The 22,772-nt window shown below is 47.5% G+C and overlaps 1 protein-coding gene across 1 annotated transcript; it reads left to right on the top strand.

Annotated features, from left to right (window-relative positions):
- Nucleotides 1–657: 657 nt before the first annotated feature.
- CFAP52 (cilia and flagella associated protein 52) lies at nucleotides 658–19,127 on the top strand. The gene is made up of 13 exons (XM_010158091.1): nucleotides 658–918; nucleotides 1,661–1,797; nucleotides 2,454–2,582; nucleotides 3,616–3,715; nucleotides 4,173–4,289; nucleotides 10,737–10,837; nucleotides 11,794–11,964; nucleotides 13,800–13,948; nucleotides 14,625–14,770; nucleotides 16,910–17,061; nucleotides 17,792–17,894; nucleotides 18,065–18,176; nucleotides 18,952–19,127. Exons 1-13 carry the CDS (start codon nucleotides 658–660, stop codon nucleotides 19,125–19,127), a joined length of 1,854 nt encoding a protein of 617 aa, XP_010156393.1.
- The last annotated feature ends 3,645 nt before the right edge of the window (nucleotides 19,128–22,772 follow it).

The raw sequence follows: 22,772 nt of genomic DNA, 5'->3' as shown, positions 1-22,772 counted from the left end.
TGTGGCATGAGCCCGGAGCAGCGGGTTCACAGGGTCCCTCCTGCCCCACACCCGCCTCCTTGTGCTCCCCTTGCCCAGCACCCTGTGCCCGGCATCCCGAGAGACGGAGCCAAAGTTAAGAACAGGGAAAGTTTGACTGAATTGCAGGACTTTTCCCCCTAATTACCCCGCGTACTCGAATGAGAAGAGTTTCACTGCAAAATGAAGCCAACTTAGGTTGCACAGAATGCTGTCCCAAACGCGCCTGTGGCCGGGGCTGGGCCTCTCCAGCCTTCTCAGAACATCTGTGGCTTTGCAGCTCTTTGGAGGCAGGTGGTGGCAACGTGGGCTGGTGCTGTGGCCTCCGTGAATTAGTAGGTGCCCCTGGAGAACCCACTGTGCTGAAGGCTCAGACCTCTGGGCCAGTTAAATCTGGTGGCCGTAGGATGCACAGCGCAGGCCAAAACGTGGCAAGGTGACCCTTGAGTTTTACACGGGGTTGTCCTGCTAAAGAGCTTGGGGGGCACTGGAGAGCTCTTGGTTTTGCCCTCCTCGTGTGATAACCCTTGGGGAAGAAGTGATTTCCCCTTAGGAAGAGCAGCTAGCAAGGCCACCGGCACGAAGGTGTTGGGGAGAGTCAGCCTGCCCTTGGGACTGTGCTTCAAGCAGGGCAAGAGGATGTGCCTGCAGCCCCCAGGACCGTTAACAGCAGCAGATGTGTCACTCCTTTCTCTTGCAGGGCATATACCCTGTGGCCTCATCTGCCACCCTGATAAGGAGCATGTTCTTTATCCCCTGGGATGTACTGTTGTTATTCAAGACGTGGATAGGAAGAAACAGCTTTTCTTGCACGGCCACACCAACAATGTCTCCTGCGTCGCGTTGTCAAGGAACGGGGTGTACGTGGCTTCTGGAGAAGTCACCTGCATAAGCTTCAAGGTGAATAATGCTCTAATTTCAACTGCGTAATATTGGCCAAAGAAACTGGGGTTGGCTTGCCGGTGGTGGGAACACCTTTAGTTTGTTTTTTTCTGTTGTTGGAAAACACATGCCTACAGTGGGAGGATGTTGCAGAGAGCATGAAGTTGTGGCTAGTCCATTGCTGGGTATGTGTTTATATTTCTGTAAAGTATTAAGCAGTCTTGCTAGGACTGAATTAACTAGATTGAGAGATTTCTTAGTTCCAGTCCTTTTTACCCAACATGTTGTGGGTATGTGGCAGCCTAAATGTCATTAGTCAGTAGTTAATAAATGGTATTATACTTCAAGAGTGACCTGAGTTCCAGAGCTGCTTAGGACTTTCAAAAGCCCTTGACAGGTACCTACCTGCATTTTTAGACCTCTGAAGTTCTGTATGGTTTAATTTTTGCCTATTTGAAAAGACCCCGAGATGCCTGGAAGGAATCGAGTCTTCGCATTTTCAGTACTTTAAAATCTACGTCAAATAGTGTCTCAGGGTAAATTTTGATTCTGAAATGACTCAGAGCTACTCAACCTGTAAGCTGGAATTAGAGCAACTAATCTGAAGCATATTCATGTCAGAGGAGCCCTGGGCAGGGTAGAAGCTAACCGTAAGCCGGGTTGCTTCTAACAGCTTTCCTGGCAGAGAAAGGTGTTCTATCTAATCCTGCATGTTCTATCTAGTGCTCTGGCTTTGACCCCGTGTTGCTCTGCCCCTCAGGCAGACATCATTCTGTGGGATTTCCAGAAGAAGGAATTACTGGCTCGGCTGACACTGCATAAGGGTAAAGTTGAAGGATTAGCGTTTTCACCAAACAGCCTGTATCTGGTGTCACTGGGAGGCCAGGATGACAGCAGGTAACGATTTCCGCTTCTTGGCGTGAGGCTTGTGACAAGTTGTAGGGCAAGGAAGGGTGCTCTTAGGGAGCACTCGCTCCTCCCTCTTCTGGCAGTCTGACTCTTTGCCCTGTGGATGTCTTTCCTCAAGGATCCAGCTCTGTGGAGCGGATACTCCAGGCGGGTACTGTGGGCAGAGGACAGGGTACAGGGCAACAGCTGAGGGAGAAGACGAGGGGAGCAGCTAATTCTTCAGCTGATGACATTGCCCAGAAATCTTATGGAATCTGCACTGTTAACTGGCTTACTGCACTGCCCTGAAAAAGTATAAATATCCCTGAGGGCTTGCTTTGACACTCAGAACAAGTAAGAGTGGAATAAAAACTTATTTTAAATCAGATTCTACGAGTGGCCTAAGATACGATTTGAGTTTTGTTCAGCAGAAGGAATCTGACAAATACCCTTCCCCTCCTTCAGGAGCAGGGATGTAAACTCCAATTCCACATGTTTGCGATAAGGTTTTTTCACGGGTAAAATCTCTACAAAGTGACTTACTGTGTCTCCTGTGGGGAACAGACTGCAGGAAAATAGGGTCCGTCTGGCATTTGTTTTTTCGTCGTTGGTTTTTAAGAAATGTCACAAAGCAAAGCTGTTTCAAGCCTCTCCTTCTCCTGCAGCGTGGTCGTGTGGCACGTGGGTAGGAGAGAGGCTGTCTGCGGGAGCCCTGCCTCGGCACGCAGCGCGGGGAGTGCGACCGTCGTGGCATGCTCCAGCTGCAGAGACGAGATATTTGTTACTGCTGGGAAGTAAGGTTTTATTCAGATGAAAGAAATGAGGGAGAGAACACGTGGACCTATTTCCTTTTACAAAGAGTCTTTCCTTAAGTGCAAGGAAACTTAAGCTGCTGTGTGCTCATGTTTTTTCTTTTTGCTCTGAATGGACCTACGCATACCCATCAGCTTGTCCCTTTAGGGCATTTCTGCTTGTTGTACAGGTAACAATATGTTTTCAAAGCAGCACACAGGGAGCTGCCTGCATCTCCTCTGTTCCTGACAGCAGGATTTTATGCTCAGCATTCCCCGTGCAGTGCTTGAAATATTTAGTTGCCCGTGTTTCCACAAGAAGAGCAGTCAGTGAGTGGCTCTGAACAATGGTTAATTAATGTAGAAACAATGATATCTTGCAGGTCATGGGATCATCCCCTGTCACCACCAGGTGCGATGTACAACTGGTGACTGGCTGGTAGCAAAAGTTCGTACAAAAAGTCACCTTTTGCATGGATTTGAGACAGCCCCCATATATCTCAGCTGCCATTGAAACGTGTTGCAGGCCTGCGCCTCCCTTTACAGCAGGGAAGGCTTTGGATGCTCTTGGCGGCAGTTGCACGTATGAGTGCTGGTCTTTGCAATTTGACCTCTCTGTTAAATGTAAGGCTGACTGCGTGTGAAGGTTTTACATCGGCTCCGATGTTGTCGGTTAAATTGTGCTGGAAAACAGTTGGCAGTGCCCTGTACCATTCCTTTCCTATTCTAGGAGCTAAGATCTCCACAGTGCACGGCTCTCTGGCATATGAATTGTTACATACTCCTCCGTAGTCCTGGTGTATGTTTTTGCTGAACCTTTGAGATTTTTGATTTATCTGGAAGAAGTTCCTGCAAGAGACAAGTCTTTTTGCAACAGAGACTTACTTCTGGCCTCCTCTCTGATACTGTTCTTCTCCTCTTTATTAATATTTTAGAATAATATAACCTTGTAAAGGCTTTTTAATTCTCCTAATAGTGAAAAAACTTGGATGTTTCTGCATATAAGGATTTGATCCCACTATATTTATTCTTATAGTGGAACCATTCGAGTATGGGAACTGGATCTAGCAAATAGGAAAATCCAACCAAATGAATGTCAGACAGGGCACCTGAGAAGAGTGATCACATGTGTTATGGTAAGTTTCAGCCAAAAGGATTTGGCTGAACTAAGGAACTCTCTGCAGACTAGGTAAAAAAGGCAAGTTTTTATAGCAGTGCCAATTACAACTGCATGATGGCAGTGAAGTTACCAAGTGTTGGCTCATGCCAGATGGTCTCCTACAGTTTCTTTATCCTGGGAAAGAATGTTTTGAGAGCTTCTGAAGAGAAGCAGCATGTATTTTAGTCACAGGCTCTAGCACCCAGAAGATCCCACTTTTGTTTCAAAATATTCTCTAGATTTGGTTAGAAAATGCCTTGCATTCCACAGTGTTACAGATCTTTGAGTGTGACGGGATGAAAACATTGGCTGTATCCCTTTGGACTAACTCTTGGCAATACACTGAAATAAAGCTATTTGTGGAGCTCAGTGCTCGACTGGGACGTGTGTCTGGGTATCCAGACCGTGATCTCTGGTTTTGTGCTTTCCTACAGATGGCAGATAATGATAATTATTTTTATGTGGGCACATCAAGTGGCGATGTCCTGAAAGTGAATACAAACAACAAGCTGATGACTGACCATGGGCCTCAGAAGGAGAAATTCAGCTCGGTGAGTAGCAGCTCTGTGACTTGAAGTTTTTCTTATCCTCTTCTTTGGTAGTAACTGAACACAGGGCAACCTCCAGGAGAAAAGGTGATTCACAGACTCACCCTTCCTCTGTGCTACTAGCTTTTTGTGTCCCAGTCTTGATGCTGAAGTCTGAGACCATTAGCCCAACTTTGTTTGGGTTCATTTGACTCAGAATTTGGGGTTTACCTGGATCTCATGTGTCATCCCACAAACTTTCTTTTTATCTGGTGAATGTCATAAAAAGTGAAAAACAATCATGAAAAGGGAGTTGTTCCTGAGCTGTTGGCTTTTTTTTAGGAAGGTACTAGCTGGAGTGAGACAGAGGAGGTCTGGTAGAAGAGCTTATTTGAGAGGCTTTTCCACACTTACTGCTCTGACGTCCTATATTCACATCTTCCAGATTTATTACATTGTCCTGGCTGAAATTTTCCAAGACAGCTGTTTGCCAGCAGGAGAGTATTTTGGAAAAACTTCAAAACACTACAACTGCTCTAAAAAAAACCTCCCAACACCCTCAATTTTTGTGATTGTTCCCAATACCATTCCTGCCCCTTCCCTTCAGAAGGCTGAATTCTTCAAATCCCAATTCTGCCACTGATGAGGCCTTCCTGAAAAAGGTCGTAGAGATGTTATAATGAAGGGGTTTATTGTAATGCGTATGCCCAACTGGGAGAAAACAAGGTTGCACCAGGTACGTTGCCTCTGTTGCTTTCGTACTTCTGCACGCCTGACTTCCTAACTCCAAAGTTCATTTAACTTAGCTTATTTTTTGTCTCTAATTGGGACTCTTGGGTGCGGGTATGAGCATCCTCAGACAGGAGTATCTCCTGAAGAAGGAGCTTTTGGCCTTTCCTTGTACGAGAATGCTGCATGCAGGGAGCTGTAAAGATAAACAATCAGCACCAGCTAGTAGTACGCTTGTTCTTGATTTCTCTTTATTTGCTGCTAGAAAAGACTTCTTGTAGCTTCATGGTTTACACCCAGTGGAGGGAGGGATACCTCAGGAATTTAAACACTTCCCTGAAAAACCTTCTTGTGTAAGGTTGAATGTCTTTGGCGGTTCTGTTAGCGACCATGAAAAGCAGTGGGCAGCAGGGGAGGCAATGCAGATGGAAGGACCGAACGTACCGTTCGGGGTGCCATGGGGAAGCTGTCCTACACAGCAGCAGATCTTGTCGGGGAGCAAACACAAGACTGGTAAGAACTGTAAGAAAAATTCAGCAGTCAGCCCCAAAGAAAAAGCTACTCCGGGCTTGTTTCTCTAAACCTCCTGAACTTTGCTTGTAGCAACACGTACCTACGAGCCATACACATGCCCATTCAAAATGTAGTGTTCCGTGCATTACAGGGGCAGGCCCGTATCTCTGGGATAACTCGGAGCCACTGAATTCTTTGAAACGTATTTCAGTGTTTATCAATTCCAGAAGGTTGGAGAAGTTATTACTTGATTTTCCCACTTGCATTGCAGGAATCTCAGTAGTTTAATCTGTGTACATAGTAAGTGACAAGAACGTATGTGCTTTGTTTTCCTGATGGGAATTGTAAGTTTGCTGAAGGCGCATGCTCCTGTGGGTATACCTGTACTGTTAAGCAGTCATCCTTCAGGCTTTCACATCCACACAGGACCCATATCCTGGCTCATCTCTGCTGGCTCTGATGCTGCGGTCTTGAAGATTGAATGTCACTCCCCTTTTAAATGCTTGCATGGTTTGAGCCCTTCTACCTCTAGCAGGTACCTGGGCTACCTGGTTGAAGCCACACAAGGTCCTGAACTCCCTTGTTTTCAGGTGCCAAATGCACTTGAAACAGACCCTCACAAACGTACTTCTGAGAACATTGCTGAAGAAGCAATCCAATAGGGTCATTAGCAGGACGCCGTGCAATTGGGGGTTGAAAGAGGGCCTAGGGCCTCTTAGAGAAAAACAGAGGCTCAAGGCCAGACCACAGTCCAGTCTGTACTGTGGGAGGGTTTTATCACAAGACAGATCCATAGGAACGACAGTTTGCAGCACAGACCTTTAGAGCATCGTGGGCTTCAGCCGGCATGACTTCCGACGGTGAAAAGCCAAAGAAAAACAGGACCTCTGACGATGCAAGAGACTGACAAGATGCTAGGGAGAAGAGAAGGCCCAGAAATGGATCTCGTCACAGCTGCCTGCCACCCTTGTGGATGAGAGCCGGGCTGGTAGGAATTAATCAGACTTACACTTAGGTCTATTAGTGTTATGTAACAGCAGCTACTTCAGCTATACCACTGGTCATTCTGGGAGAAGGGAGAGAAAAGGATATATTCGCACTGGATGGAAATAGCAAGTCATCCTTCCAATCTCCTCCTTTACCCTGTTGCTTAAAACAGACATTTCTGTTCAGAGGCATGTTTTTCAGTCAGACAGGTGCTCAACCCTGTCACCCCTTCTGCTGCTTCCTTCCTCTCTGCTCTCTTCCCGCACTCCTGCCAATGCAGTTTTCCTGTGCCCAAAACGGGGAATTCATCAGGGCAAACCTGCAGTGTTGCAGTCGGTGAGAAGTTGCTGATACATTTTTCTCTCTAGCTACTGTCAGATAGGCTTCCGTACTTCGCAGTTTTCCCTTCCTAGCTCCGTGCTGTGATTCCCTTTCCAGCCACCCGTTGCACATCTCTGCATACAAATAATGCCTTGTCACTAGACTGTCAACAAGTCCTCCCTGAACGCACGTAGGAGCTAATGTTTTATGGCAGCAGTTTCCTATCGTAGCGGAACCTTTAATGCCAGAAGAGAGATTTTGCAGATGCTTTATCAAGTCAAAGCCACAGCATTTATCAAAAGTATTTGCATCCTTGTTTCTGCACAACTTAGTACATCATATTGCTAACCCTAGGAGAAGTGTCAGTCTTCATTCCCCTCCCCGCTGCAGAGCTGTGTGTATTTCACACCCTTTGTGTCTGTTTGGAAAATGTACCCTGTATTAGTACTTGTCACAAAAATTCTCACCTCTCTCGCTGTGCCAAGCGGCGTTGCCGTACAGCTTCTTTCAGAACTGAGCGATGCCCTTCCAAGGTCGGCACGACTGCTCCGAAGTGTGGCTTCTGGGACACGCGCTGCCTTTCCTAACCAGGCATTTCCTCGCTCCCGGCAGGGAGGTTGGCTCTACAGCCTCCAGTGGTGGAACCGTCTCTGCCTCGGAACCCGTTTCATCGCCTTGTTGCAGCGCTGCCTGAAAAGGTGCGTGCTCGTGAGTGAACCTTCCCCTGCATCTCTGAAAACCCTCTTCACCGGGAATTACCAGCCTGTGGCATAGCATGAAACTGAACCTGGAATCCACAGCCACCCCGCGACGAGCGTATCTTTAAAGAGAGGGTTTCGATACTGCTTGGGTGAGGAGAGGCTGTTTATTGAAAGTAATTTGGTCAACCTTAAAGGAACTTTGCCGTCAGATGTGTAAGAATGTGTTTATTGCATAGACACGATCTGAAGGTGTCTTTGTTTCTGTTTTGAAGAGGAGTGGCAGAATAGTTCACGGGCATGACGAAGCAACTTGTTTTCCATCTACATGGAATTAAGTGCCTTTCTGTAACATCTGGAATACTAGAATAAACAGCAATATTAATTTTTATCCCCGTCGCACGCTTGAGGAGCTATAAGGCGCCCATTCAGACGCACAGTGAGTTGTAGGATTGCGAATGCGTTTTCAGAAATAGTTGGAATGCTTTGCATTGTAAAACAAAACCATCTAAAGGAGGTATGCTGGGAGAGTTCACGGAGCGCTCCGGAACTTTGCGAGAGATCAGAATGGGACAAAGAGCAAGTATCCCTGCGGGGAAGGGTATGGGCAGGCTGGAGTTCTGCTGGTATTTTTTATTTATAATCATACTTCAAAGCAGTGGTTTCTTTTTGTAAGGAGTAAATAATGAATGGTGATATTTTTAACCTCCCACATTAGACTCCGCATTTCATCTACAAGAGCACTGGCGTACATAAAAATGGAATATTCATCGTTAACTGCTTGACTCTGTGAATAACAAGTGCCAAGTATTAAGCCAGCTGTTTACTCGTGGTGATTCAGACTGGACGAGAGAAGCACAATTGTCGAGTTACGGTTGAAATCAAACTCTGATGATTTTGAGAACCTGGCAGTGAATCCTGGCCACTTTAAGGTGGTTTATTTTCTGTCTTACTAATACCCACTTCGCCCTCCAATTTAAGAACTGAAGAGAATACCTTGGGAAAATCAAAGCAGTTTGAGCAGCGCTGCAGAAACTTTGATTTATTAGCAAGTAGCAGGGAGCTGCAGTCAGATAAACGACGTAGTCACAGGTTTGATTTCTAATGCCGCCACCTGCCATAATGCTGAACGCAAAGGGCACCGGAGGTGGAAGTCTTTTACAGGAAAAACTGCAGAACAGGAGATCAAAAGGTGGGCCTGTGTTAAAAGGGGCTCGCAAAATGCTGCCAGCACCTCGTAGGAAGTTTTTAAAAACATTGTTCAGAAACAGTTCTGTTTGTCGTTCGTGTTTCTAATTAGAAAGAATCCCTTTGTTCTTGTGCTTTTGCTAAGAATATTTGCATGAAACCTGGCTTCCTGCCTGGTAGTGTTGTGATAGTGCAGCATGAAATCCTCTCTGGAGGTCCTGGTGTTATAGGAGACTGTGGATATGCTCCTGGTGGAGACAGACTAAGGAAGAAATCCAGGGCAAATAATTACAAATCAGGGATTTCTTTTCCTTTTTTTGTTTTTGTTTTTGCAATCCATATTTATTTGATCCTGAAGTTAAATAGTCCTTAAGCCGACGTGTAGGTAGGTACAAGGCTGCTGGGAATGCCAGCCCTGGAATGTGCGCTTACCTATATGGTGATTTTTATTTTCTTCAGAAAGTATAAGCAAGACTTGAAAAACAACCGGTTGCTTCTATTTGGTTGAATAATCGAAACAAAGTAATTTCTCTGAATTCATCTTTATCTGTGGCTTTTGCAACATCCTCTCTGGGTCTGAACAGCTGAAATGTTCACTTTGTTTTCCCTTCTTTCTTCACTCCCTCTCTCGTTCCTTCGAGCTTCAGCCCTTTCCACACAGCAAATAAACACTTTCTGGATTTCATTCTTTTAAACGCTCTGAAGGTGTTTAATCCTGAAAATGTGCTGGGGTTGGACCAGGTTAAAGGTTGAAAAGAAGAGGGATGCTGGGTGGTGCTGCTTAGATGTCAGCCTTTATGATAAAGTGCTGATGCCTGTGTTTGTTCAAAAATCACAAGGCAAGCACGCAACAGTCACTTGTTCCCAAAGAATAAATGCAGAATTATTCTGATTTGCCTCTTGATTATTCTTTGAGCGTTGAGTTCTTCATGCTTTCGCAACACTACATGCTGGAGGTGGGGCTTTTTTCCCCGAAAAATCTTCACCAAGCAGAAACTGCTGTTTTCACATTATGGCACTAAGAGCTCGGGCTTAAAGGCAAAAAATGTGCTGGTACTCCCAACAGTTGGCAGTGCTGCTCATCAACCCAGGTAGCAGCAACTGTTGCTGGAGCCCGTATCACAGCTTAAAATGTCAAGCTCCACCGACTCTTCGCAAGCCACGGGGAGCCTGGAGCTGCTACCAGCTGGCTTCTCTGATTTGGAACCACTGATGGCGATGAGTTTCTGCCCTCTCGGAGAGCGTGGAAGTGCCTCTCGTACACGCTTCCTTCGTGACAGAGCTTAGTTTTCAGTCCAAGTTTGGATGGCATAAAGCTCCTTGATTTCCTTTTTTTTTTTCCTTTCCATCTCACTCATCCATATGTTTCCCCTAAGCCAGTAGGGATATTTTTCTGACTAAGAATATCAGGATTTAACCCCACAGAAGTCACTTCACCCCTCTTGCTGCCTATCTTGGAGTCTTTCAGAGATTTTCAAGTATTTCTCTCTCGTTTAAGGAAGAGTAATATTATTTCACAGGTAGCAGAACACAAGCAGAGACTGACTTTTCTTATATTTGAAATTTTGTGGCAAGGCTGAGAACTGTTTTTGTTCAGACAGAGGATCTGTAGGAAGGGACGCTTAGGCTGAGTTTTACCCCCTGTTGTTTTCCTGTCTGATAGATGAAGAAACAGTGGAAGGGAAAGTAGAGGCACTAACACAAAGCGTGTGTGTTGCTTGCTGGAATGAGGCAAGGATATGTAGGCTCATACATGGTCCTTGCTGTGCTGGAGGATTCAGGATGATGCTGTTTGCTCGCTCGTACTGTTACAGTTCACATATACCTGCAATGAATAACTCCTTTCTCCCTTCTCCCTCTAGAGAGCCACTCTTTAGCCTAGGTCAGTCAAAGGGCACCAATAAAGCCAGACTTGAGTGACATATGCACCATCATCGGGAGCGTGATAGAGACTCCGTTGTGCTATTCAGCACGGCTGCAGCAATAAAGAGACTCTGCTTCCATCCAATTGTGTTTTAATCCTGTTTTCTCCTAGGGAATCACAGCTTTGCTTTTGCTGAACACAGGAGATTTAATAGTCGGCACCGGAAGAGGGATTGTAGCGCTCTGTAAAGGCTCAAACTACAAAGTAATGAAGTGAGTTTGTAGGTACAAGAATCAGGAGGGTAGAGGTAACAATTCCCCCAAAAGGTGACAGTATAGGAACCAATCATTTCTATGTAAAGGTATGATGCAAATAAACCTGGTTTTCAGTCCTGCAGACAAAATAGACAGTATGTTTCCAGCGTAATGAAGTTAAAGGAGACTGAAAATGATTGCATGCATTGGCACAGAAGTGAATTTCCCTGCTCATTGTTCATTTTAAATGACTGTTGTTTCCTTTTAGGCATTAGGAGTGAGCTCCTAAATTGATGCAAAGTGAGACAGGTTTGCTGAAGCCAGTAAAATTATGCTTATTTCGCCAGCTGAGAAAGAGTGGTATTTGCCATCGTAAAAAGGGTTTGTTGGAGGATATGGGATTGTAAAGGAGGGCTCTGCTAATTTTATAGGCACGTCTGGAAGTGCTGGAGTACTTGCAAGGCTTTTTTCTGCAGAGAAATAGAAAGCTGCAGGCGTCATTTCCCCGTATGTGACCTGAAACTTGGGCTCACAGCTATTCATTTTGCACCGTTTGAATAGCCAGCTTAGGCACACATTTCTGCAAGCTTAGCTTTGTACAATCAAAACTATTCCCAGAAGGTCTAAACTGTCTGGAAATATTCTTGACTATGGGATATTTAAGAGCACTTGAACAACAGTGTCAACAAAGATGCTGTTACCTTAGGCCCTGGTCCAGAAAACAAAGTCTCCAAAGCGCTGCCTTCGCAAGTCCTGGCAGGTGGGACAGGCAAGATCATATGAAGTATGAGCGTGTGACTGGCAATGAAATCCTAGTCCTGACCACGTTCTTGCGTGTTGATATGGCAGCCTAGTGTGGAGCTTTTGGGGGAAGCAGGGCAAGTCAAGTCTCTCCTAAGTCAGGGGAAAAAGGAAGCTGGAAAATAAGTATCTCAGGGTCAGTGTCAGGCCAAACCTCTGCTTTCTCTTCACAGGAAGATTCAAGTTCACGGTGCTGTCACTTCTCTGACATGGAGAGATCAGGGTCACCAGTTCTTTGTAGGGACAAACAAGTGCCAGATTTACCGAGTTGACTACACTGCATTTAAAGAGGAGCTGATCGCCAACTGTCACAACGCAGTCGTCGACGACGTCGTTTTTGCCCTGTGAGTATAACTGGCTGGGATGCTTTTGCCTGGTGTAGAAGTTTAGGTAAGCTGCCAATAAGGTCAGGATAGCTACGTAAACCCCTTGCAACCAACAGGAACCCAAAGCCTACTAAGATCCTTGGGGGACGATTTGTACAGGCAATGCTGTCACCTGCCAGTGAAATGCAAGGGTGACAGTGAGCAGCTGCTTGAAAGCAGAAGGCAGCAGTCTGAGTTTGAGAATTGGAAAAATCATTCGTCTACAGAGAGAATTCTAAATAAAAGACGAGAATTCTTTGTGTTTGGGTGACGGCAGTGATGGCAACCCCCCTTTTTCTCCTAGGGTTGGTGCTAGGAGAGTCGGGCCACTTAGTCTGCCAGCAGTGTGAAGCCTGAAAGTCTGCTTTTGTGTACCCTGTTGCAGCTAGAGCTTGGGGAGGTGTCTGCTTTTCTACCCACCTGTAACATTGGCTGAAACCTGACTGACACAACTGTTCAAAGAGGCTCTTGGGGTCTCTCAGCCTCACTTATGATTTCACATTTGACAATATGGCATGTTACATTAAATTCTAGGCTTGTGAGGAGAGATGCTGGGTGTACCTGTCTGTGTTGGTCTTGTGAACAGGCAGCAAACCTTCCCTCTTCCTGTATAGTAGGATTGTGACACTTGATCTTTTCCAGAGAGTAGCACAATGGACAGGTGGTTTCCTCTCCAAATAGGGAAGGAGGGTTTGATCGGATGAAAGTGTTTCTTTTTGGCATGCTGCATCACTTTGTGACACGGCACAAAGGATCAAATCTTACGGTGAAGTGCACGGCGCGGGAAGCCCTGCTCCCTGCTTGTCACCAGCCTAAGAAACCCACATCCTTCTACTTTAATGAGAAAATCAGTTGGAGCTTTGGGGTCATCTGATGCTAATACACCTGCCTGGCGCGTCTGCGTCACAGGGGTGTTGGGATGAACTGGATTTAGTCATGACTGTAGGGACTACAGGACTACATCCTTGCATACATGTTTAACATTTTATCTGTTAACTGCTCTCCAACAGAGCATGTCACTGATTGGGAATACAGGCTTAATTTCCCTATTCTGGCCTACTTCAGGGTACTTCCATTGCTGATGTTACCCAGCTTTATACAGCGCCCATGCGAGCAGGGCTTGAAAGGGGCTACGCTTCTGTTGTGCCAGTTTTCTCCATCCTGGTTCCTCTTTCGGGACAGTGATGTTGAACAAAAGCATGTGGTGCCTTTCTAGATTTCACTCTCTCTCATATCCCTAGGATGTATGGTTTAGAGCTTATTTCAAAGCATTCAGTCCCATAGCCTTTGAAATGCTGCAGGTCTTTTTTATTCAAACGTATCGGAAGTGTGTTATGAACAGGCTTTTGCCATCATCTCTGTTGCCTTCAGCAGTGCTGAATAGGAATCATGCAGTAAGCAAGATAAAAAATGACATCTTCACAATGTGGGGCGGCTGTTAGTCCCTGATGTTAACTCTGGGCAGTCAGCACCTCCACACCCATTTCTGTATCTATTATATACAACACGTGAGATTGTTTTGAGCTTGGATATGGGAAATAATGTCACAACTTGAGTCGAAAGGTTTCTTCTCGTCTCACTTTAACTGTTCCTTAAAATGAACACTTTGAACAGAAACCAAACCAGGGGAATTTTACGTGAGAAAGGTGATGCTATGAAAAAAGCCTTTTTCCTAACCATAGTGATGCCAGTTGGGAAGATTGCAGTTGCAGGTTAGAAACAGCTGAGCTTTGCCGGGTGATTTCACATCTGACAGAGAAAGAAGCATTTTCTGGATGCCCCTCCTCATTGCCTCTCCTCTCTGAATTTTTCAGGGGAACTTCTGACCTGTTTGCTACCTGCTCCAAAAATGAAATTCGGGTGTGGCACACCCCAGAGCACAGGGAGCTCCTGCAAATCGTCACCCCCAGTGCAACCTGCCACGCCATAGAGATTATGCCGGATGGCAAGAGCATCATTTCAGGTAACGGTCGGTCCAACCCGTGGCTGAGCCCCATCTTCAAGTGTTGCCAAATGTAATAACATCAGTATGTTAGAATGAAGAGAGGATTCAATTGGGAATGGGCTTGAACTCAGTTCATTGCTTGACCCAAAGGCTTCCTTGCTTCCAGCTGGTCCAGGGAACTTTGCTCACGACTCCTGGCAGCCTGGTGCTCTATTTAGTGTCTGTGGAAGGCAAGGTTTTGAGACCTGGCTTTGGATGGGAATTCCAGCAATTCCCACCTCAGTTCAGTCTTATTCACAAGACCCAACTCTAAACTATGAACCTGTTGCCTGCAACAGATTAACCCGTGATGTGTGCAGGGCGCCTTTTGCAGAAACCTGCCACCCGCCACCCTAGGCAAATTGCTTTCACAGGAAGCACTGCAGTCCTAGAGCAGCGACGCAGTCCCTCCCGTTGTTACCAAGCCAGATGGCCCCTAGTCGGAACCAAAACCAAATGAAATGTTAATGGTTCAGCTGGGGCTATAGCTTTGTGGGCTCCTCTGCAGTAGAGGTTTCCCCGTGTGTACTGGTGATCCAACGCGGGCCTTATAAAGGAACTTAATAAAACACCGAGTTCATTTGGAAAGGAAGGAGAGACAATAACATGGGGAAGGTCTGTGTGCCTGGGTAATCTGCTTCTTTATATTCATCAGCGTGGAATGACGGGAAAATCCGTGCCTTCCTGCCGGAGTCTGGACGGCCGATGTATGAGATTAACTGTGCCCATAACTTGGGAGTGACGGCAATTGCTGCTACGAGTGACTGTAAACGGATCATTAGCGGAGGAGTTGAAGGGCAGGTAATTTTTGCATAAGAACCTGGGGCAGCTTTGTGTTCTCATCACAGGGCCTGGGAATTGTCTGCAACCGCTTAGTCAGAACGTGAGCTATTCTTAGCTTTCACTTGAGCAAAGGACTGAGTGAAAATATTAGCTTTTGATATATGCAAATCTCTTGCTCTCAGAGGGCACAGTGTAAAACAATGCCCCGACTTCTGCTGGCATGGTAGTCTCCAAATCCTTCTAATGCAGAATATGCTCTTAACCCTTTTTGTTCATTGGTCTCTCCCCTGTATTTGGCTTAGCTGCATTAGCCATTGTTTGCAAGCCTCTGTCTAACTGTACTCCCTCACAGACTTTCTTTCTGTTGTTGCTTTGGGAGTCCTAGTCCTGTCCAAACTGACCTGTATGAATTCATTTCATAGCACAAAGTTCACTTTATATTGCTGCAGTTTCTATGGGATACCTTCCTCGTTTTCTGGGATGGTACAGTCTGGTTTAGATGATGGTGTTAATAAAAGACTCTAATAACTCCGTTTGTAATACACTAATGGAAACATTCCAATAGAAATAGCAGTAAAACTCAGAAATCATACTGTAGCCATCATACCTGTGCGGTTCAACAGGTTTTTACCGGCCATACAAAGCAAACAGCGTGTGCCTTGGCTCCTCTGTGCACTTCACATAGCAGTGGCCCTCTCCAGCCTGTGAAAGTGACACTCCTCCTCCTGTTTCAACAATTTAAACACAAGGGGGTTATTTATATTAAAAGTAAATAATTAGACGTGGAAAGCTCATATTCTTTGCTTTGCACTTCCTCTGCAGTCTGGCAGGCACTCGGAAGCAGACATGTAGTTGTGCCTGCGTTGTGACGGTGATTTAACTGCTGTGTGCTCTGTTTGCCTATACGGATCTCAGGTGTTCGGTGCGCTGTGCTGCAGACTGCACAGCAAGTCTTGAAGAGTGAGGAATTGAATTTAGGTCTTCCAAATCTCAGGCTAATGTCCTAATCATGGAACCATCTTTCTGAGTCATTCTGCACCTCCGCTCTCCTGGAGAGCAGTAGCAGCAGCACTGCCTCCTCTCACTGTCTAAAGACATGAGAGATGATGAGCCACTTCAACCCTTCACTAATAAAAGAGCAATTAAGTACCTGGTATGATTAGCACTGGAGGATGCAGAAGCAGAGGACCTAGATTCTGTGTCGACACCCATGGAATGGCACTGGCTCCGGTTAGTTGATCTCTGAATTGAAAAAGACAGCTGAGACAGAATTAAAGCTAAAGGATGGTTAAGTAGAAATGCGAACTGCAGGGGAGCACTTGCAGTATTCATTCGGAACACAAAAAGGTGTTCTGAAATGCTAACGGGTCTGTCAAAATCAGTCATCTGAAAGCTGTGACTTTCAGGGTTGCTTAAGGGATCCGGATGCTCTGATCACTTGGCAAGTGGGAACTGGGCATCCAGATTGCACAGGGAACCAACCCGGCGTCAGACTTGGGAACACGGAAGGTTGGCGCTCTCTGCTTTTGGTGTCAGTGTCTAAATTTCGAAATTATCGCTGGGATTTGACCTTAGTGCAGTGTAAAAGCCAACAGATGTCCTCAAGTTTGGCACTAGGGAGAGCAAATGCAAGGTGTGAAGGATCAAGCGCTCAAAGAAGAAAGCTTTTGGCTGTTACCACCACTGGGAAAAGAGGTGCTTTCAGGCACATATTTCACATCAAGGATTTAAAGAGCCGTTTCGTATTTACTTAGTGGCATTATATTTAGCACAAATGGCATGTAGCTTTTTTATATTCCATTGCAGAAGCCTTGGTCTTTGATCTTTAAAGCACCACTGGAAATACATCATGGACTAGGTGCTATTTCCTGATGAGGAGATGAGTAAACTGGAGCACGAGAGAGTAGGAACTTGGCAAAACCAAGGTCTGGGTTAATGGTGAGGAATTCCTGAACCAAGTGGATTAGACTCTCAAGAACTCAGTTGGGTTTTATGAGTCAGCTGCACAAATAACCCGCAGGGAAATAGAGGCAGTCCGTTGGGATCCAGTTCCTGTGTGCGTTAGCAGAGAAACAGAGCTCAGGAAGGCCGCAGGCATCTCCTGGGCTCAGGCAGCACCAGGTGGTACAAGAGCTGATGTTTGTTGCTGCTTTTCAGGTGAGGGTCTGGGAGATTGGTGAAAAGACTCACAGACTGGGGGAAGTTCTGAAGGAGCACAAATCTGCCGTGTCCTGCATTAAGATTAAGAAGAACGACCAAGAGTGTGTCACAACCAGTCTTGATGGAACGTGCGTCATCTGGGATATTGTGTAAGGACACAGATAAGTATTGCAAGGCACTTAAAGTGCTGGTGATGTCTCTCTTGGGTCACTCTGCCCTACTTGGGAACCACATAATGAGGAGGCGGGGGAAAAGAGCATTAGGAAGTAAAAGTTACGAGAAAGAACAGTCAAGTCAGGGAATGTAGAACCTCCAATGCTGGCAACTTTTCAGAAAGGTTTAGACAAACATTTGTCTCGAGTTGTTCACATGCATTGCATCCTGCTCGGCCAAGGGGCGGGGGGACACCGGTGATTTCCCAAGTTTCCCACTAGCTCCATTTTCCAGCCCTGTATGACTCCTGTTGAGCTACTGCAGATCATAGAATCACGGAACGGTTTGGGTTGGAAGGGACCTTAAAGACCATCCAGTGCCAACCCCCCTGCCATGGGCAGGGACACCTTCCACTAGAAGATCCACTAGATCTGCAGGCTTCCTGCGTTGTGGTAGGGATGAGGCAATGTTTGCGTAGTGAGTAGCACCTAGAAAGCATTCTGGATTAAAAAATTTAATTTTGTATGACAAAAGCCTTACAAGGCAGCTGTGATGGGGAACTGAACTGATGACCGTGATAGGCTTCATGAAACCCTGAGCTCAGAGCAGTACCTGAAAATACCCAAACAGAAGGAGAGATCTCACGTATAGCACAGGCAGAGATGGGTCAGGCAAAGTCCATTTTTTGACCCTATTGCTCTCTCCTGTTTTGGGGGTGTTTTGCAGGCGTTGTGTAAGAAAACAAATTATTCGAGCCCACACGTCGTTCAAATGTGTGTGTTACCATCCTGAAGAGTACCAGATAATCACCAGTGGAACAGACAGAAAGGTAAGCCAAGCCGCAGGAATTCTGTTTGCAGTAATTGCAAAGCACAAACTCTGGTGCTGGTTACGTGGTGAAACTCCTGTGCCCCCTCAGAAGGTTGTGTTGCGTGGCAGTGCTGACATCCGTGTGCTGTTCGTGCACGACTGAGCTCTCCTCTCTGCTCTGCTCTCCAGATTGGATACTGGGAAGTGTTGGATGGCTCTGCAGTCAGAGAAGTGGAAGGGTCTGCATCAGGCTCCATCAATGGGATGGACATCACGTCAGCCGGGGCATGCTTTGTTACAGGTGAGTGGGTGGACAAATGGAGAAGAGAGGAGGTCATCCTAAGCGCAGGAAAAGGAAGGCGGTGAACCAAGAATCTCAGCAAAGAAAGAGAAACCTAAAAGGGGTCAGCTAAAGGAGAAAACAAAATCACTGAAGAAAAACAGTTAGAAAGAGGCTGTGGTTCAGGCTTGGAAGATGTCATGTAGAGTTGAAGACAAGGTTGCAAGGGAAGAACACAGGGGTTCGCCTTGCCCTGCTCCTCCTTTAGCTCAGTGGTGTTCACCGTGTGCTGGAATGATTTGTCCAAGTGCCTTACTCCAGAAGCCTGGCAGTCTCTGGTGGTTTGCAAGTGGGAGTGACTCCGGGCTCCATCCAGCCTCAGGCTCACATGTTCCCCGCCATCGTGACATCTCCTCGGGGAGCCTAGCACTGGCTTAGACGAGCCATGGTATCGTGTATAACAACTGTAGTTAAGACCCACCGATTTGCTGTCAGCACCAGCTCTGTTAGATGAACCTCTTGAACGAATATTTGTTAAGAGCCTTTGGAAGGCCCTGTGTATTACTGGTACCAGTTGCTGGCTGTAGCTCCTCTGAGCTGCTGGTCCTGAGCACTCTGCTGGGCACTGGCTCTCCACTGCAGTTGAAAAGAAGTCATTTTTGCAATAATGCCCAACACTCTGCATCCCGCTCTCCCTAAACCAAATGAATTCCTGAGCATTCCCCTGCCTGTGATCTGGGAACAAAAAGCATATTACTCTGTGTAATAGTGTGTCCCTCCTCTGTGCCCGATGCAGGTGGTGATGACCGTCTGGTGAAGCTGTGGGACTATCACGAGGGTGCGGTGACTCATGTTGGAGTGGGACACAGTGGCAACATCACCCGTCTCAAGATCTGCCCTGGGAACAAGTACATTGTGAGCGTGAGTGCAGACGGCGCCATCCTGCTCTGGAAATACCCAGCCTTGCGCTAACAGCCGGTACGGGAGCTGCTAGGCTGCTCCTCCGTCAGCCAGTCCTAGCCATCCTTTTCTCTTACCGCTGAAGCTTTGTAAAGCACTTGTGCTACTAGAGCAGATGATAGTATTGTTACACTCTGGTATGCATTCACCAGATCCTTCAGATGTACTTGCTAGCAATGGATAAATAGGTCTGACTTCTTAAGAGTGGGTTAAGAATTTGCTCTTCCTTTTAGATTGGTGTGAAAGGATTTGTCACTTCTGAAAATCACATTGGCTGGTGCTGGAACACTTGCATGTTGTTACTACCGCCTTTCCTGGTAGTCTCCTAGCATCCTCTCACTTGTATGTCTGCTCATTTGTGGGCTCTCTCTTGCTCTCACGTGGTCTGTTTCCCTTCTCTACCCACTTCTGTCTCTTCCTTGAATGAATGACTGGTTGTGTAGATTCAGTCTTCTGTGTTCCTTTTAATTCGCCTGGTCCTGATTAAGGAAAAAGCCCTCAGCTCCGACTCAGGCTTTTAACTGGGAAGCTCTTTTGATTCAAGCTTTTAAATCACTGTTCTCAAAGGAATACAGGGACCTGGGAGCGTCTTCATGTGCGGTGCCCAGTTTAAAACTCTCCTCAGGGGCCTGGTTTTCAAGAGTGAGAGTGCAGTCATTTTTAAAAAACCTGGATGTTTCCAACAAAATACACTCAGATTCCTGGTCTTTGGCCTAATTTTTCAACCAGGTTTCAATTGTGCATGAATCATCTGTGTTGTCTGAGAATGGGTACCTGCTATCATAGCTAGTATTAAAACCCACAGCTCTCAAGGTAGTTTGTTTGAAAATCAGTGTAGGCAGCCAGTGATGCATGTGAGGTGAATATTTCTTTTGCAGGCGTTGAAGGCCTGTGAGAATTCTGTCATAAACTAAAATGGAATGTTGCATTCCCTAGTGGTAAGTCTTGCAGATGTTTCAGTTAGCGAAGATGTTGATTTAAAGGCTGTGTCAGCTAGGTGCTGTCACAGCTGTAGTGCCAGTATTAGCTGTTCTGATAGGCTGGGGAGGTGTAGCTGTGGAAAGGTAGGATTGCTCATTATTCTTCACATGCCATTAAAATGTTTACCGCTCATGGCACAGCAAGGGTGGATCCTTGGGGTATCTGCCTTTACACTGTCCATCAAACACTGCAACTTCTATTCCTCCTGGTCAAAATATCTCTGCTCTTATTAACAGTCTTGAGCGAAGGAATTAAGTCATTCCTTCCTCTTTTTCTTTGGAGACTTGACCTATGCGGCGGTAAACGCTCCGGCAGGTTTCACAGGCTCTGCAGCAATGCTCGCTGTGGTTTGGAAGGCAGGATCAAACCGCTGGAATGTGGGACGGACAGGCAGAACACTGGTGCTTGTGCTAGGGGAATGAAGACAGAAGTGGAGCGTGTGAGGGAACCAGGCTGTCCTGCAGACCCGTGGCCCCACCACCTCCCCGTGCGCTCCTCTCCGGAGCGCAGGATTTTGGGATGCAGATAACTGTTCAGCAGAGTCCCACGTCAGCAAAGCAGTTCCGTTCCCATCAGATCATGCCAAACCTGTCATTACAGGTGAGAGGAGAATCCAAGTGCCCATCGGGGAGCCAGAGTCCTGTTTTGGTGTGGCTATTCCTGGGGTGCAAGGCCCAAAGCCCTCCCTGCTCCTCCTGCACCAGCTGGTTCTTCACGGCTCGGAGGCAGCAAGGCAAGACAGGCTGTCCTGGCCATGGGCACGCGGCGGCTCTGCGGAGGCCGGAGTTGGCACGCTAAGAATAAAGGCTGGTAAACCACACTTTCTGTTGGTGACAGCCAGCCAGGAGGCTCAGGCCCTGTGTCTGTCACAGGTTTAAAACTGGGAGCAACTGGGAGCCTTTGGACAAGTCCTGTCCTGCACATCTCCCTTGGCAGTGTGAAGTGGCATCGCTTTATCCAAACCAGCCCAGATTTTAAGCATGGGCACTGGCTGAATTCGCTTGCTCCGGCATAGCCAGCTGATGTAGGTCAGCGCGCAGGGTGGTTGGCACGCTGTAAGAGCAGCACAGCGTCTCCCCCGTCACGACACAGCGTGCACGCTGCGCTCCGTCAGATCCCTCGCCCTAGTGACCAGGCACAAAGCTGTGCCATCGTATCCTCGCTGCTGCAGGGACAGATGATTTAGGGCACTGACCCACCAACTGGATGGGGAACAGGCGATAAGCACAGGCTGCCAGTGGCTGTGGGACCTTTCAGTCTGTGAGTGTATTTGGAAAAGAGGAGCCCCCATGGCTGAGCCAGGCGCTCTCAAGCTCATCTATTTTCCAAGCTGTACTCAGCTACGCGGCAGCTCCTTCCCCCAGCACAGCCCGGCCGCTCCCGGCACATCTCCCACCAGTGCTAAGAGCGAACACGCTCCTCACCAGCACGGCCGGGGTCCCTGGGGAGCCCCCGGAGCTTTACAAATGGCTGTGACCTACATGAAGACGGCCGAGGAGCAGACACGCGGAGCAACCTGTGCTGCTCTTCCGCCAGAAGTCAGGTTGTGTTCGGAAAACATGAACCGCAGTCACAAATTTCCCCGTGATGCGTTCGCCTGATGGCAGGCACGTTGTCTCTTACAGCGGGACCGTGTTCATTACGCCGTCCTTAGTCAGGGACAGCCCTGGGGATAACGGGGCTCGGTAACGCTGGCACGGGGAGCCAGTCTGCGTGTGCTATTGCCATGAAGCCTGGGAGCCTCAGTGTCCCTCTTCACCCAGGCAGAGGGGGCTAATGCCACTCCAGTCGCATCAGCCGAAGAAAAGAGGGGCTGCTGGCAGGAGGTGTGCTTGCGTACCCGTTGCGTGTGCTCCTGACACCCGTGCCCCTGTATGTAGGGAGTTCTCCTCGGGAGGAGGAGCGGCTGGGGCAGGGCAGGCGCACAGGCACCGCGCGTGCACCAAGCTCCCCTACGCTGTCTTCACTGACTCCAGTGACAAAGGGGAGTTCAATTCTCATCCCTGGAGGAAGGGATGAAGGGAATATCAGTGCCAATCAGGGATGGACTGGGGTTTGGAAATGGCTTTATAATCCTTGTTGTTAGTCTCCAGCTGTGCCATCAGTTCACAGCACAGCACTGGGATCGGAGCCCCCTACCGCCAAGGATTTGGCTTCCAACCCCCTGGCTGCCATCCCCACTTCCTGTGAGCTGCTTTCTCCCGGGCTCAGGCCACGGACAGCGCTGACATACTGCCCTGCAGAAAGGCTTGCATCACCCTTCTTGCCTTCCTGTCCTCAGCACAAAAGCTTCATGGTAAGGTTTTTAACACCCTGGTACCTGAAATTAGTTTTGTGTTGTTGTCGATGGCCACTTCCCTCAGCATCTCGGGGTGTCTGCTTGTGTGGAAATGGATACCCCGGTGCTCACCCCAGCAGGTGCCCAAATGCACGCTGGGCTGGGCTGGGCTGGGCTGCCACGCTGAGAGAACGGGAGCTCAGCTCTGGGCTCAGTGTGGGCAGCAAGGCCCCATGAATTCAGCTTACCTGGACCTTGCTGAGAAGGGTCACAGCACGGACATCTTGCTGGGGGTTGCAGGGCCAAGCCGTCGCAGTGCCACAGCTCTGAGCCACGGGGCTTGGGGCAAAGGTTGGCAGGGGACACCCCCGTGATCTGTGGGCAACGAGCAAGGCACC

Source organism: Eurypyga helias, unplaced genomic scaffold (genome assembly GCF_000690775.1).
Source record: "Eurypyga helias isolate BGI_N326 unplaced genomic scaffold, ASM69077v1 scaffold32948, whole genome shotgun sequence".
Classification (NCBI taxonomy): domain Eukaryota; kingdom Metazoa; phylum Chordata; class Aves; order Eurypygiformes; family Eurypygidae; genus Eurypyga; species Eurypyga helias.
Note: the sequence above shows the minus strand (reverse complement) of the source record. Positions and strands in the feature narration are given on the sequence as shown.

What these genes read in the sequence shown, in the direction of transcription:
- CFAP52 (XM_010158091.1), top strand. Translation starts at nt 658, where the DNA reads ATGTGCCTGCAGCCCCCAGGACCGTTAACAGCAGCAGATGTGTCACTC. An exon ending in TCACCTGCATAAGCTTCAAG is followed by an intron (nt 919 to 1,660) that starts GTGAATAATGCT and finishes TCTGCCCCTCAG; the next exon opens with GCAGACATCATTCTGTGGGA. An exon ending in GGAGGCCAGGATGACAGCAG is followed by an intron (nt 1,798 to 2,453) that starts GTAACGATTTCC and finishes CTTCTCCTGCAG; the next exon opens with CGTGGTCGTGTGGCACGTGG.